We start from the raw sequence: 16383 nt of genomic DNA on the forward strand, positions 1-16383 counted from the left end.
CCTAAATCTTGGACAGAGGAATAGCAGTGAGATGGGAAAAAACAATTCCTCTTGGTGGGAACCTGAGAAATAATGATCATCTATTTGTTTGTGGTTTAATACTTTCAAAATTGTTAACAGTTTAAGGAAACAAATTGCTGAGTAAGTGTCCTTGAAAAAGGAGGGTGAGAAGCTATTTTGAGACTGTCTTTTCAACTGAAAGCCAATTTCATTAAGGATTCAGAATTACGAAGACTGCTTCTCCTTTTTCTTTTTTCAAATTAAAAAAAAAAAAAGTCTCTTCTGCCTAAAGGAGATAGATCTTTTGGTAAATGTTTTTTTTATTAATTGTGTTCAAATATATTTTGCTTCGTTACTGAAAGATGGAAATGGCAACCCACTCCAGTATCCTTGCCTGGAAAATCTCATGGACAGAGGAGCCTGGTGGGCTGTAGTCCATGGGGTCATCTGTTCTTCTGTAGGTCATCGAGTTGGGCCCACTTTTAAAACGATCTCCTGTCTCTGCTGTTCTGCAGTTTCCCTGTGATATGCCTAGGTGTTGGTTTCTTTCCATTTTTCTGCTTCAGTTTCATTGAGTTTCCTGAATCTGAGGACAAGTGTTTTTAAATCATATCTGGATTATTCTTAACCATGATCTTTTTGAATATTGCCTTTTTTTCCATTCTTTCCTCTGGGACTCCAGTTAGATGTTGGTTAGACTTTGTCACTCAGTCTTCCATGTCTCTTAACTTCACTTTTGAGTAAATGTATGTATGTGTATATATTTATACTATATATACTTAATATAGTTATTTTTAAATATATGTATATATTTTATACTGTATACATTAGTATGTATATTTCATTTTAATTTCTGTTAGCTTTTGGCTATATCTTTGGTGTTATTTTTTTAGTCTTCAAATATATTTTGCTTCATTACTGAAAGATAATTTAAGTATCTTTAAGTATAAAATTAAAGTTTAATTTTTAAGTATGAAATTAAAGTTGCTCTAAGAATTAGAATATACACACCTAACTCCTCACAGTCTACTACAGAGTTAACATTTTAAGACTTACTATAGAAGCCTTATTACCATGTAGGTTCTTTTACCTGACTCCCTGTATTATAGTTGTTATATATAGTAAGTACGTCTTCATAAAGGGGAAAGAACCCCCAAATTTTGCTTGTAATGCTCATACATATGTTTTTATAATTTAAAGAAGAAAATAATCTATTCTATTTACCCAAACTATTTTTGTAGTTCTTCCTTTATTCCTAAAGTTCCAGATTTCCCTTCAGCTGAAAAAACTTCCTTTAGCATTTCTTTTAGAGCAAGTCTTACGGTGATGAATTCTCTTACTTTTTGTTCATCTGCAATGTGTTTATTTTACCTTTATTCTTGAAGGATGTTTTCACTGGATACAAAGTCCTGGGTTGACACTTCTTTGCTTTTGTGACTTTAAAATATTGACTCACTCTTTTCTGTAGATGTGGTTTCTAATAATAGACATTTGAACCACTAATCTCTCATATGTATTGTGGCGTTTGTTTTACTGACTTCTTTCAAGATATTTCAAAAATCTTTTATCTTTAGCAGTTTGATTATAATGCTTTTGGACATTGTTTTATTAGAGATTATCCTGTTTGGGGTTTGTTGAGATTCTTGTGTCTGTAAATTTATGTCTTTAACCATATTTTGTGGAGTGTCCAGCCATTATTCCAAATATTTTTTCAACACCAATTTCTCCTCTCATTTTGGGATACTGACACTTTAGTTAGACTTTTTATTACTGAAGAGAGGTTCCTTAGATTTTGTTCATTAAAACAATTTTTTTTCTCTGTTTTTAGATAGTATACTAGTGATACAATCTAGTATTCTAGTGATATGTCTTCAAGCTTCCTGTTTTCTCTGTCATTTTCATTCTGCTCTTGAGCCTATCTGGTGAATTTCAGATACTGTATTTTGCAATTCTAAAGTTTCCTTTTTAAAAAATAGCTCCTGTTTCTCTGCTGAGAAAGAATGCCTAGCTTTTTTATTCATTTCAAGAGCATTCACCTTCACGTCATAGCTGATAGTTATAATAGCTGTTTTGTTCTTTGTCCAGTAATTCCAACATCTGGGTCATCTTGGGGTTTGCACCTGTTCATTTTCTTTTCCCTTCACTTTTGGGTCTCTGGGTCCTGTTATAATACTCTGGAGAATGTTGACTTTTTTTTTGAGGCAGTTAACCTAGTAACCTGGTTAAGTACAAATCAGAAGTTTTGCCTTGTCTACTGCTAGTAGTGACTTTGTAGCTCTGTTTGTTCATCCTTTTCATGTTAGTGTAGCGCCTTAATTATTTTTTCTTCATCCTAACTAGAATTTTAGTTTTTTAAAAATTATAGTTATTTACAATCTTGTGTTAATTTCTGCTGTAAAGTGATTCAGATATGTGTATACAATATTTTTAAAAATATCCTTTTTCAGTATGGTTTATCTCATTTTACTTGTTTAATCAATTTCTTATAGGGATATTAATGCCTACCTAGTTGTTGTCATCAGTCGCTAAGTCATGTCTGACTCTTTGTGAGCCCATGGACTGCAGCATGCCAGGCTTCCCTGTCCTTCACTAAACTCATGTCCACTAAGCCTACCTCGTAGAGTATTGTAAAGATCAAATGAAGTAATGTTCATAGAACTACCTAGTAGTACAATGTCTGGCACATAAAGAGCCTTTTAGTAAATGTTGCTCTGGTTTCTTCAGATTCTCTTTGCCTGGCCTAATTGAAAATTTAGTTAAATTTCCTTTGCTTTACTTTGGCTCATTCTTAAGAATTGGCATTGCCACATATAGCATTGTACAAAATTACAGTGATATTTTCAAAGGATTTGCTGTCATGGGATAAATCTTCTTGGGTTATCTTAGAGGCCTTGGCTAGAGGAATATACAAGTGATACATCTTTTTTGGTAGGAAAGTGAGATAAAATATACGTAACATAAAATTCACCATTTAAACTATTTTTAAATGGATAATTCATTAAAGTTATGTACATCCCTAATGTTGTGCAACCCTCACCACCACTATGCACTTAAAGGACTTGTTTGCCATCCCAAACAGAAACTCTGTACCATTAAACAATAATTTCCTATTTCCCCCTCCCCTAGCCCCTGGCAAACCTTGATTCTACTTTGTGCCTGTGTCAGTTAGTCTGTTCTAAGTGCCTCATAGAAGGAATTTTACAATATTTGTCTTTTTATGACTGGCTTATTTCACTTAGCATAATGTGTTCAAGCTTCATTCATGTTGTACCATGTATCAGAATTTCAATCCTGGATAAACAACAAAGGCCTACTGTATAGCACAGGGAACTATATTCAGTATTCTGGGATAAACCATAATGGAAAAGAGTATTTTTTAAAAATTATTTATATGTACAACTGAATCACTTTGTTGTACAGCAGAAATTAATACAACATTGTAATCAATGAAAAAAGAATTCTATTCCCTTTTTAAAACTGAATAATATTCCACTGTTTCCGTATACCACATTTTGTTTATTTTATATGTCAGTCGACATTTGGTTTGTTTTCAGCTTTTGGCTATTACGAATAACGCTACCATGAATGTTGGTGTACAAGTGTCTGACTTTGTCAGTGCTTTCAGTTCTTTTGGGTGTATATAGTGACATTTATTTAAATTCGTGCCTCCTTGGTTGTCTGCCATCCATCAGTGGGGTCTGTTTTTTGACTTATAGAAGAAATGAGCTTAGCTCCCTCTGTTTGAAGATTTCCTTTCTGGATTTATATGTAGCCTGTTTGTTTAGCAAGCCATCGGAAATGTGCTGCTGTCTCCTAGGTACTGTACTCTTCCTGGGAATACTAAGATGGAAGATATCTTCCCTGTCTTTTAACTGCTCAAAGTCTAAGGAATGCAGTAACATCGAATTCAAACCAATATTGGGTGATTTTTTTTCTGAATTATGACTTTTTAGTATGAAATATATTAGAGAAACAAGAATGAAAACACATATATCATCTGTTTAAAATTTATCAAAAAGAGTAAGAGTATATGAAGTCCATCCCATCCTGAAGTGGAAGTACCTCAGCAGTGCTGTGATGAAGAGAAGTGGTGAGGAGTGGGGAGAGATGCCTGCAAAGTTGAATTTATTAGGTTGATCAGGGAATGCCTGTGTGAGGAAAAGGCATTTTAGGAAAGCCTTTCAGGTAAGGAAGAACTCGTCTTGGGATCAACTAGGACAGAGCTCTGGTGGAGTGCCTACCATGTCCTGCTGCTTTGACAATCCATATTCAGCTTTGCATGGTCAGGTTTCAGCTAAACTTACTCTGGGCAGTCCATTTGAAATGCCTGGCTGTTGTCCAACATTGCAGATTGAGATGCTTCCATTTATTTGTTCTTACGGCTTCTTATGCCTTCGTTTCACATTATTTATCTCACTCATCATTATTTGTGTAGGTATTTATTGAATGCCCTTTTCTTTACCCGAACTGTCCTGCGATGGCAGGTAAAGCTGTTTCCGAATTATTCACCATCCCCTGAGCATAATACCTGTCACTTAATAAGGACTTAATAAATATTTGCCAAAAAAGGAAAGAATGCCATTTGAGTATCCTCTACAAGAGCATTCATTTTTGAGAGCTGTGGGGCTCAGACCTGGTATGACCTGTCTCATGTTGGAAAGGCAGGTTTTTCTTGGCAGGAGAACGCTGATTTGATCAATAGGGTGAAGGTGAGTTCACAGAAACTGAGTTTTTCAGGAAGTGCGATCCAGGGTTGGCTGATTGGATAAGAAGAGAACATGGTCAGACAACTGTGTTCTATGTCTGGTTTTGAAAAGGCTGGTTGTCTGCCTGTCCTGGGAGTCAGTGTGTGGTGTAGACTCAGGAAGCAATTGATAACCCTGGAAGGTGAGAATCCAATAAAGTAGGATAACAGGGCACAGTATTTTATTCCAACCAGTTCTAAAACAAGGCCCCTGATCAGAATGAGTGTTAGTGAGGCATGGTGGGCTCCCAAAGGCTCAGATTTCAAATCTGTTTAAGAGGTTCTTAAGTGTCTTTTCAAGTCATGGGTCTTTTGAGGTCTGACTTGGATTAGGAAATAAAGAAGATTCTCTCATCTCCTACCTCCCAGGTGTTGGCATTTGTGCTGTAAACCTCTGCAGTGAGACAAAGACTGTCAGGTAGGGAGTTCTGCCCAGGGGATATGCAGCTTTAGGAAAGACTTACGCAAAAAAAGAGGATTTAGAATGGATGAAACTTTCAGAATCATCTGGTGAAAAACTTTCCTCTTCTAGATGAGGCAACCATGGCCCAGGAGGGGAAATAGCTTGTCTCAGTTCTTGGAAATGTTTAAGGGGGGCACCTAGGAGTACCTGTGTGTGTGTGTGTGTGTGTGTGTGTGTGTGTGTGTGTACGCACGCTCTTAGTCACTCAGTTGTGTCTGACTCTTCGCGACTCCCCAGACTTAGCCCACCAGGCTCCTCTGTCCATGGAATTTTGCAGGCAAGAATACTGGAGTGGGTTGCCATTTCCTGTTCCTGGGGATCTTCCTGACCCCGGGATAGAACCCACATCTCCTGTGTCTCCTGCATTGGCAGGTGGGTCCTTTACCACTAGCGCTACCTGAGGACCAGCCTAGAACCTTTCCTGTCAGGGACCCTTTTGCAAAACCCCTAAGATGAGGGCTGATTCTCCCTCTCTATAAAAGTATGTCCTGTTGAAACACTGAATTTTTAATCGATATTTATCCAGAAGAGGGTCACCTGTGGTGGGGAGGGGTTTGGAAACCATGGAAGCCTCAGGAACAGATGAACTTATTTGTTAAATAAATGTTTATCCCATATATACTGTGTACCAGGCAGTGTTCCAAGTACTGTGGATATAAATCCTCACTCTCCTGGGAGTTATAGCTCCAGGGAAAAACACACTCTACACAAGTGAACTTTTAACTGACTTATGCTAATGGCCTGTGAATAAAATAAAACAGAGTAATGGGGGAGAGAGTGGTTGCGTATTATACGATTAGGCTCCTTGGGCTCTTTTATGTGTGGGGTGTGGGATGGCCTCTCTAAGGAAGTGACACCTGAGCTGAAACCTGCCTGGTGAGTAGAATCCAGCATGACCAGTACTGAGGGAGTCATGAACGGGGGAACTGGGATAGGAGCTAGGCTTAGGTTGGAGAAATAGCAGCAGTGGATGACCTAGACTTTGTGAGCCTCAGAGAAGTTTGGGTTTCTTCTTTAGTGCAGCTGGAAGCCACTGGATCTAGTTAACATTTTTTTTTTAATTTATTTTATTTTGGCCATGCTGGGTGTTTGTTGCAGCACATGGGCTTTCTGTAGTTGCCCTGCGGCATGTAGGATCTTCGTTCCCCGATCAGGGGTCAAACCTATGTCCCCTGCAGTGGAAGGTGGATTATTAACCACCAGACCACTGAGGAAGTCCCCTCTAGTTAATATTTTAAAGAGAGCACTTTGGCTTCTGTGTGTGTTTTTGTCATGTGCCAGGTGTGACATGATGTGGCTGTGGAGCAGGCTGGCAGGAGGAGAGATGCTGAGAAGGGTCTGGTGTTGGATATCTGAGAGCAGAGGGGGCCAAGTAGAACTCCTGGGTACTGGCCTGAGCAACTAGGGAGGCTGTGATTCCTTTCACTTGAGACGGTAGAGCCTGGGGAAGGGTGAATACGTGATTGAACCTAGAGAAGACTAAGAGGTGAAAGAATTATGATTATTCTACACATGTCTGCAAGGTGATCCAAAGGGAATTTAACTTGTTCCACGTGATCCTTGGAGCTTGATCAGTGCCAGCAGACGAAAGGGCTCTGGGAGGCATTTCTCTTGCACTGTTGATGAAGAGCTCTGTTTGTTAGAATGATCTGAGCTTGAGTATGTACCTGCAGGGAGGTGATGTCTGTCCCCTAAATTGTTGAAGCTAAGATGGGGGATCATCTACGAGTAGAGTGACCATTATAATTTATGGTCCACATTGGGATATTTTTGAGAATAAAATGGGTTGCTGTAAGTACGCCAGAATAACAAGTGTACGTCTGGACTGTCCTGGTTAAACCAGGGCCGTGTTCATCCTGTCTTACATATTCATCCTAGGGATACTGTAGAGGGGATGTCTTTGGTTGGGTATGGGTTGAAAGCAGGTGTCCTCTGGGCTTCTTTCCAAGTCTAAGATTCTGAATATCTTTGGTGTATTTTATTTCACAGAAAAAGTTGATGTTTGTCTTTTTTGGATTAAGTGAAGTACTCTTAAAATACAGGGAGATCAAGTGAAGTGGACATGTAATAAGAGCAGCTTCTCCTGTGGAACATCCTTCTCACACCCATCCTACCTCACTTGCTCCTCCTTCTCCCCTCCTGTGGGACACATTTGCAGGGTGACACCCCCTGACTTCAGTCGGGTCCCCATCCTTGGGCTCCCATAGCTCATCAAGCCCCTCTTGGCCACAGTACTTAATACAGCCTTGAATGAATCTGCTTATTTGTCTGCTTCACCCCTAGATTGTGGACGTGGCTTCTCACCCCTCAGGCCTCTCACAGGGCTGCACAGGGCAGGCACTCATCAAATGTTTGATGAATGTATAAATGAGTGAATGAATGAATAGCATTGTAAATGAGTTCTTGAGCTCTCTTGTACCAACACTTATACATGCTTGTCTTCTGAATGCTTATGCTAAATCCACACTGTAGTAAGCCTGTTAGATACGTTCTCTTCAGTTCAGTTCAGTCGCTCAGTCGTGTCTGACTCTTTGCAACCCCATGAATCGCAGCACGCCAGGCCTCCCTGTCCATCACCAACTCCCGGAGTTCACCCAGACACACTTCCATCAAGTCAGTGATGCCATCCACCCATCTCATCCTCTGGTGTCCCCTTCTCCTCCTGCCCCCAATCCCTCCCAGCATCAGAGTCTTTTCCGATGAGTCAACTCTTCACATGAGGTGGCCAAAGTACTGGAGTTTCAGCTTTAGCATCATTCCTTCCAAAGAAATCCTAGGGCTGATCTCCTTCAGAATGGACTGGTTGGATCTCCTTGCAGTCCAAGGGACTCTCAAGAGTCTTCTCCAACACCACACAGTTCAAAAGCATCAATTCTTTGGCACTCAACCTTCTTCACAGTCCAACTCTCACATCCATACATGACCACAGGAAAAACCATAGCCTTGACTAGACAGACCTTTGTTGGCAAAGTAATGTCTCTGCTTTTGAATATGCTATCTAGATTGGTCATAACTTTCCTTCCAAGGAATAAGTGTCTTTTAATTTCATGGCTGCAGTCACCATCTGCAGTGATTTTGGAGCCCAGAAAAATAAAGTCTGACACTGTTTCCCCATCTATTTCCCATGAAGTGATGGGACAGGATGCCATGATCTTCGTTTTCTGAATGTTGAGCTTTAAGCCAACTTTTTCACTCTCCACTTTCACTTTCATCAAGAGGCTTTTGAGTTCCTCTTCACTTTCTGCCATAAGGGTGGTGTCATCTGCATATCTGAGGTTATTGATATTTCTCCCGGCAATCTTGATTCCACCTTGTGCTTCTTCCAGTCCAGCGTTTCTCATGATGTACTCTGCATATAAGTTAAATAAGCAGGGTGACAATATACAGCCTTGATGTACTCCTTTTCCTATTTGGAACCAGTCTGTTGTTCTCTTACTAGGCTGATTTTGCTGATTGAGAAAACCAAACTCAGAGAGGTTTAGTAACTTGCCCACTGTCACAGAGCTAGTAAGTAGTCAATAGTCAGGATTGGAACCTACCAAGCCCTTGGCTCAAAGACCATCTCCCGTTACTCAGAACTTAACCATGACTGTTAATGTAAGCAGTTCAAAGATTTTGAGGAGTTCTGCAATTAAAAAAACTAGTTTAACTTGATTACCTGAGTGCTTTCCTGGCTAGATGGACTGCTTTGATTGTGGAACTTCCTTCCACCCGCCCCATACCGCCCTGCCCCCTCCTCCCCTCCATAGCTATTAACGTCTTGTGGAAGACTCTGGAAACAGCTTTTGGAAAAGCCTGGGTAGTAGAACAGACTTATAAATTGAATATCTGTGGCTGTGGGTTCCTTCCCTAGCCCTACCACTACCTGCCACATTTCAGGGCTCATTTTTCCATCCTTCAAATGAGGGAATTTAAACAGTTGGCCTCCCTATCCTCTCACCTTTAAAACCTGGCAGCATTGTAAGCCTGCTTGTGTTAAGCAGGCAGCCAGGCTGGGAGAGCTTCTTAGGTGCCTTTTCTATTTTCTGTCTTCTGTTTGACCTTTTTTCTCAGAAGCCTCAGAACTTGTAAGCCACGAAAACAAAGTACAGAACCAATCAAATGTCATTCAGATGTTCTGTAATTTCCCTGTTTTAGACATTGAGAAAGGCTCGTAGGTAAGCCAGTAGCAATTTAAGGAGCTTAAATGAAGCCTTTTTGTAAAGAGTTGTAATAAAAGCTTCTTTGCCTAAAGAAATAAAAGACTTACTTAAAAAAATAAAAAATTATTTCTCTTGTTTTCAGAATTTTTTTTTTAGAAAGCCTCAGATCCCAGACCTAGAGAGCATTATACTAAGTTAAATAAGTCAGACATAGAAAGACAAATACTGTATGTTATCACTTATATGTAGAATCTAAAAAATGAAACAAACAGATACATATAACAAAACAGAAACAAACTCACCTATGTAGAAAACGATCTAGTGATCCTGGGGAGACAAAAGGGAGGAGAGGCGAGATAGGGGTAGGAGATTAAAAGATACAAACTCCTGGAAACTAAATAGATAAGGAACAAGGATATGTCATATAGCACAGTGAAATATAGCCATTGTTCTGTAGTAATCTTAAGTGGAGTATATATTATACACCTGAAATGAATACAATATTGTAAATAAACTATACTTCAATAAACATTTTTTAATAAAAAGCCCCAAATCTACTTTCCCCATATTTCTGCAGGTCTCAATGGAGAATGAGTCAACTACCTCACTTTTAAAGGGTTCTTGGATGCTAACGATCCTTTTTGCATTTTTTATACATTGTCTTTAACAAGTGACACTCTAGGATTTCTGCTCCTCTCTTAAAGACATGTAATAAATGTTTAGAGTGTACAAACTGGTATTTCAGGAAGGCAGTGAATTCTATAATGAGGAATTTCATTAAGAACTGGAGCAAAAATGTTGAACATTTTCAGATTGGCCTTAAGTTTCATAAATGTTTGTACTCTATGAAAAAGCATGCATTTTTCTCTCTCACATATTCTATTAAGTAGTCAAGATACCTGATTTAGGATTTAATTTGAAATAAGCTGTCAGACCTGACTACCTATCTATTTTCATGATGAATTTGTTTTTACTCTTTATTCAAGCCTACTTCTCAATTTTCTACATTTGTATTGTAGAAAATACAAATTGTATTGGGTGCTGAAGAAGAGATTTTACTCATTGTGTGCTTCCTATTCCACTTGATTCCTTCAGTTGTATTTGATTCTCACCCAGTTTTATTTATACTTCATGAATTTGAACAGATCTGCGATTTCTTATTGTTCGCTGGTGCCAGTTGAAAAATTCTCCCAGGCTGTTTTTATAGGGGTAACTGTCATGTTTATACTGCGTTTCAAAAAACATCCATCTTTTTAATTTGCTTGTCTAAATGTATTGAATTTTTAAGAGAACAGTTGTAAAGTTGTGAACTTGACATTTTTACACTTGAATGTGCATATTAACACAGTGCTTTGTCTTTTTCCTGTGCCGACTTTATTCTGGGCTGTGTGTGTATAAGAAGCATAATTTACCACTTCTGGCAAAAATAAAGGCACCTTCGCTGTCTTCCTCCTTTTCTTTTCTTTAAGCTGTTACTACACGTCTGGCTATGTCCCTAGGGAGAGGTGGGAAAAGATGTCTTTGCCCTCTGAAGTCCATGTCTCAAGGGGACGTCAGTACTCACACGGATCCTATTTACGTTGTAATTGGTTGCTGGCTGTCTGGTACAGCTGTTTCAACTTAAACCCAAGACAGTTGCTATGGAGATGGTTTGACTAGAAATAGGTCAAGTAAAGTCCTTTTCTCCCTGGATGTAAGGGAGTGCTGTAACTCAACTAGAAGTGTCTCAGTTGAACAGAAAATACGTAGATGGGCAACCACATCCACCGCCCCCTACAGTTTCTCTTTTTAGGATGAGGCTTATCACAGGTGCCAAACCACTCATGTTGTTGCTGTGACTCTGGAATGAATGCATATGAAGACTCTTTCTGTTAAAAGGAATCATAGATGTTATAATTTGCAGTGTAACCTTGTTTAACTGGCTTATGTATGACTCTCAAAAGTTGCTTATTTCATAAATTACTAAACATAGTAGAAGAGCATTTATTTTGAAAATATGACCAGGAGTTCAAGAACAAGTCTTAAAATGTGGAGTTAACAGTGATATTTGAGAGAAGTTATCTGGTGACATCAGATGGGATTTGTTGTATGTTTGTCTAGAAAAGATGGCTTTCCCAGTACAACTTGGCTAAGAAGAATGATGTTCTGCCTGTAAGCTAAGTCCTCTGTGTGGGTGACTCTGATTGCTTATCTTTCCTTCTTCATGTGTCTGGTGCGGAAGTGGTTCCTGACTCTGTGTCTGACCATTGTGATGTAGAGTTACAGTCTTTCTCATAGGCGCGGGTGTCCTACGGTCCTCTCATAGGCCCCCAAGCTTTGTCTCGTTTGGGGCTTCATGAATGTGGAGACAATTTTTTTATTTGTTTTATCTCTTTTTAAAATTTATTTGTTTTTTAATTGGAGGATAATTGCTTTACAATATTTTGTTGGTTTCTGTCATATATCAACATGAGTCAGCCATACATACATACGGACCCTCCCTCTTGAAACTCCCTCCCACCTCCCACTCCACGCCCCCCTCTAGGTTGTCTCAGAGCACCAGGTTTGAGCTCCCTGAGTCGTACAGCAAATTCCCACCGGCTGTCTGTTTTACATATGATAATGTATATGTTTCCATGCCGCTCTCTCTACTCGTCCCACTCTCTCTTTCCCCCTACTGTGTCTACAGTCTGTTCTCTATGTCTGTGTCTCTACTGCTGCCCTGTAAATAGGTTCATAAGTACCATCCTTTTAGATTCCATATATATGTGTTAATATACGATGTTTGTTTTTCCCTTTCTGACTTACTTCACTCTGTATAACAGGCTCTAGGTTCAGCCACCTCATTAGAAGTGACTCAAAATATGTTTTATGGCTGAGTCATAATTTGGTTCTCACAGTTGAGTGGGGAGTAGGATGCTATTGGCATCTAGTGGGGAGAGGTCTGGGATGCTGCAGGGCTTCCTACAGTGTACGGAACAGCCCCCTCCATCAAGGAATTGTGTGGCCCAATAAATCAGTAGTGCTGAGATGGTCTGTATTGGATGGGTTATTAAGAAATGTAAAAGCTTTCAGGAAAGAATGATAGTAAGAGAACTGGAAAGCAGATATGTAAAATGAGAAAGTGTGTGTATATGATGGGAAAGAAATTGAGTAGGAACTATAGCACTGATGTGTGTACCTGGACCCACCAATCTGAGTTTTACAGATATTTTTGGAAGAAGATTAAGTGAGTAGTTAACCATGTACGATAAATATTAATATGTACAATAAATAATTGAGAAACTCTCAATATACCAAAAGTCTTAAGTCATACTCTCAGGATTCTGGGAGTTGAAGATTTCCTTTAGGAATGAGGTTCCTAAAAAGGGAACCTGGCAGATGGTAGGCGCTCAATAAATATGTGTGACCAGAGTGAGTTGAGGGGAAGCAGAGAGGAAAAGAGAATGGACTCAGAGGCCACAGGGGCAGCTGCCCCGGGTCTTCCCCACACAAGCCAACTCTGTGGAATTTTCCCATTGAAGAAGGTTGGGAACCTTGGAGGACTTCTGCCATTAAGGCTTGTGTTTGGTTGTCTTTACTAACGCTGTGCATGTGTGGACCCTGGGATCCAGCCATTCCACTCCACAGCGTGCACTCAGCAGGAATGCTTCTGCATATTTCCTGAGTCATGAGCTACCAAGAATGTTCACAGAAGTAGCACCATTCAAAGTAGCTCAAACTGGAAACTGCCCAAATGCCCATCGCAGTAGAAGAGATAAGTAAATCCATTTAAAAAGTTGCTAATGATGGAATATTTCAAAACATAATAGGGTATAAGAAAAATAGGCATTCTAGTTTCCACCACCCAGATTTAACAAAAGCTAGCATTTGCCATATCTGCCTTTTAAAAATTCTTTTTTTTTTTTTTTTAAAATTTGAGAAATAGAACCTTCTGGTGACCTTAGTGTTGGGAATGGGGTAGAATTGGGTGAGTAATCTGAAAATCTTGAAATGTTAAGAGTGGGATGACCTGGGCTTTCTCTGCACATCTTCCCTTGACGCGGAATGAATTACCTGTAGCTGGCACTTAAACGGGCTTCCCTGGTGGCAAATATCAAGCAGTGTAGTGAGCGAGAACACCACCCCCCCACCGCCCGCCCTGATTAAAGATTCCACAGTGCCACAGAAGAAAGAGGAAGAAGCCCTGCCTTTCACCTCTCCTGCTCTCTGAAAGAGAAAACACTCTGCAGTAGTGTCCTCAAAGGACATAATGCCTCTTTCATTGAGATATAAAAGAATTTGGCTTTTCCCATCAAATTGTGATTGGAATAATGTGAATGTTTTGATTGTGCTGATGTGAGAAAAAGAACAAGAACAGAGTTTGGTGTTCTTGGTGATTGCTGTAATTGTTAGCCGGGAACACATCCCCCATCTCTTCCACTCAGCCCGGCTCGTCAGGACGCAGAGGACTGAGAGCAGCATTGTCTTGGGGATAACTTGAGTCCGTTCTGGTTTACAGCAGAAGAATCATTTGCAAACTTCTGTTCTTTACTTAGTATTAGCATCACTGATGATGGTAGTTTTTTTTTGGTAACTCTATCCTTGATTGTCATGAGGTCCATGGTTGACTGCTTCCCTTTACTGAGTGCTTGCTAAGTGCTCGGCATAGTCTTAAGCCCTGGATGTATGTTTGGTTTCCTTGTAATAATCTCTGAATAGGCATTGTTACTGCCTTCATCTTACAGTTGAGAAAACAGATGTAGGGACCTCAGTAGGGAGGTTGCCAAGGGTTACCCTCTGCATGGCAGAGTCGTAATTCAAATCTCATTTTGACTGACTCCAAAATCAAGTTTTTAACCAATCTCTAAACAATCCCAGGTGGCGCAATGGTAAAGAATCTGCCTGCCTGTGCAGGAGATGCAAGAGATGTGGGTTTGATTCCTGGGTCGGGAGGAGGAAATAGCAACCCACTCCAGTATTCTTGCCTGGAAAATTCCATGGACAGAGGAGCCTGGCGGGCTATAGTCCATGGGATTGCAAAGAGTCAGACACAACAGAGAAAGCACAAATGAATGAAAAGGAACAAAACAAGGGCCACTTGATATTGGTATATGGGTTGACAGAGCTGTAAAGTAGCAGTTAAGGTCCTGGGAACAGGATGTGGGCTGAGCACTTCCCAATCCTTTTAGATTCACCCTGCTCTGAGTCTGAGGTGGGCAACTGGGAAGCTGCTCTCATTTCACAGATGAGGACTTTGGGGCCAGACAAGCAGTGAATTTGCCCAGAGCCACACACCTCATGTTGGGCTGGATATTAACCAGGGTCTTTTGTGAACACACTGCAGCTCTGTATTCGGTGCTTCAGCTTAGTCTCCCACCACCTTGGTTGACCTTCAGCCTGGCACCAAGTTGTAAGATTAATGCTGTTTCCCCATCTTTTACATCAGAGTGGTACCAGTTGTCCCAGTTGTTAGAGCTTATAGAGGATTAGCTAGCAGTGTCTTTTTCAGATTCTTGGAAAGATATACCATTTAGATACATATTTATTTAATCACTGTGGGGCTTTATGATGCAAGATAATACCTTTTTAAAAAAACTTTTTATGTTGTATTGGGGTATAGCTGATTAACAATGTTGTAGTAGTTTAAAGTGAACAGTGAACGGACTCAACCTTACATATAAATGTATGCATTCTCCCCCAAAGCCCCCTCCCATCTAACCTGCCACATAACACTGTGCCTTTTTGTTTGTTTGTTTTGGGTGCATGTGTGGCTTTCTGGATCTTAGTTCCCCAACTCAGGATTGAACCTGGAGCACAGCAGTGAAACGAGTCCTCACTACTGGACCACCAGGGAATTCAAGAGATGATGCTTTTTTTTTGTTGTTAGATTTCAGTTCAGTTCAGTTCATTCGCTCAGTCATGTCCGACTCTTTGGGACCCCATGAATCGCAGCACGCCAGACCTCCCTGTCCATCACCATCTCCCGGAGTTCATTCAAACTCACGTCCATCAAATCGGTGATGCCATCCAGCCATCTCATCCTCTGTCGTCCCCTTTTCCTCCTGCCCCCAATCCCTCCCAGCATCAGTGTCTTTTCCAATGAGTCAACTCTTCGCATGAGGTGGCCAAAGAACTGGAGTTTCAGCTTTAGCATCATTCCCTCCAAAGAACACCCAGGGCTGATCTCCTTCAGAATGGACTGGTTGGATCTCCTTGCAGTCCAAGGGACCCTCAAGAGCCTTCTCCAACACCACAATTCAAAAGCATCAATTCTTCGGCACTCAGCTTTCTTCACAGTCCAACTCTCACATCCATACATGACCACTGGAAAAACCACAGACCTTCATTGGCAAAGTAATGTCTCTGCTTTTCAATATGCTCTCTAGGTTGGTCATAACTTTCCTTCCAAGGAGTAAGTGTCTTTTAATTTCATGGCTGCAGTCACCATCTGCAGTGATTTTGGAGCCCAAAAAGATGAAGTCTGACACTGTTGTTAGATTTAATTACATATAAATATTTTTGATATTCTGGAAAAATGATTTGGTAATTCCATGGAAGTTGAAGACCTTAAGTGAGATTGTTTTTTTTTTTTTCCTGCATTGACTGAGTCAGTGTTTTTTTAGAGCTAACCTCAGCTTATCCTGTGTTTCTCTGAGGTTGCAGCTGCTCCGTGGTGGTTACCTGTGAAAGGTGCTAACTGGAGACACCCAGAAGGGCCCGACTCTACTGTCCTACACAGGTGAGACTGGTGGGTCTTAGACTAGATGATACTTTCATTTCAAAATCAGTTCTTATGATGTTGAAGAGAAACTCAATGTCCATTGTCTATAAAAAAGTATGATGAACTCTAATCGGTTGGAAGGGAAATAGGATGGCTAGAAAGAGTCAATGTACAGACCCAAACATTGTGCATAGGTCATGGAACACTCTGTTAAAGATTTTTTTTTTTTTTTGATGTGGACCATTTTTAAAGTCTTTATTGAATTTGTTACAATATTGCTTCTGTTTTATGTTGTGGTCTTTTGGCTGCCAGGCATGTGGATCTTAGCTCCCTGACCAGGGATTGAACCCAC

General features: G+C 40.2%; 1 protein-coding gene across 2 annotated transcripts in view; it reads left to right on the forward strand.

Moving 5' to 3' along the window:
• The window catches only part of SUMF1 (sulfatase modifying factor 1), a 94746-nt gene that overhangs the window by 21873 nt on the left and 56490 nt on the right, over nt 1–16383 (forward strand). For both annotated transcript variants that reach the window (XM_019984974.2, XM_070776299.1), the window contains exon 4: nt 15967–16049. In XM_019984974.2, coding sequence (XP_019840533.2) covers nt 15967–16049 — 83 coding nt within the window. The remainder of the gene's footprint in view (nt 1–15966; nt 16050–16383) is intronic.

Source organism: Bos indicus, chromosome 22 (genome assembly GCF_029378745.1).
Source record: "Bos indicus isolate NIAB-ARS_2022 breed Sahiwal x Tharparkar chromosome 22, NIAB-ARS_B.indTharparkar_mat_pri_1.0, whole genome shotgun sequence".
Classification (NCBI taxonomy): domain Eukaryota; kingdom Metazoa; phylum Chordata; class Mammalia; order Artiodactyla; family Bovidae; genus Bos; species Bos indicus.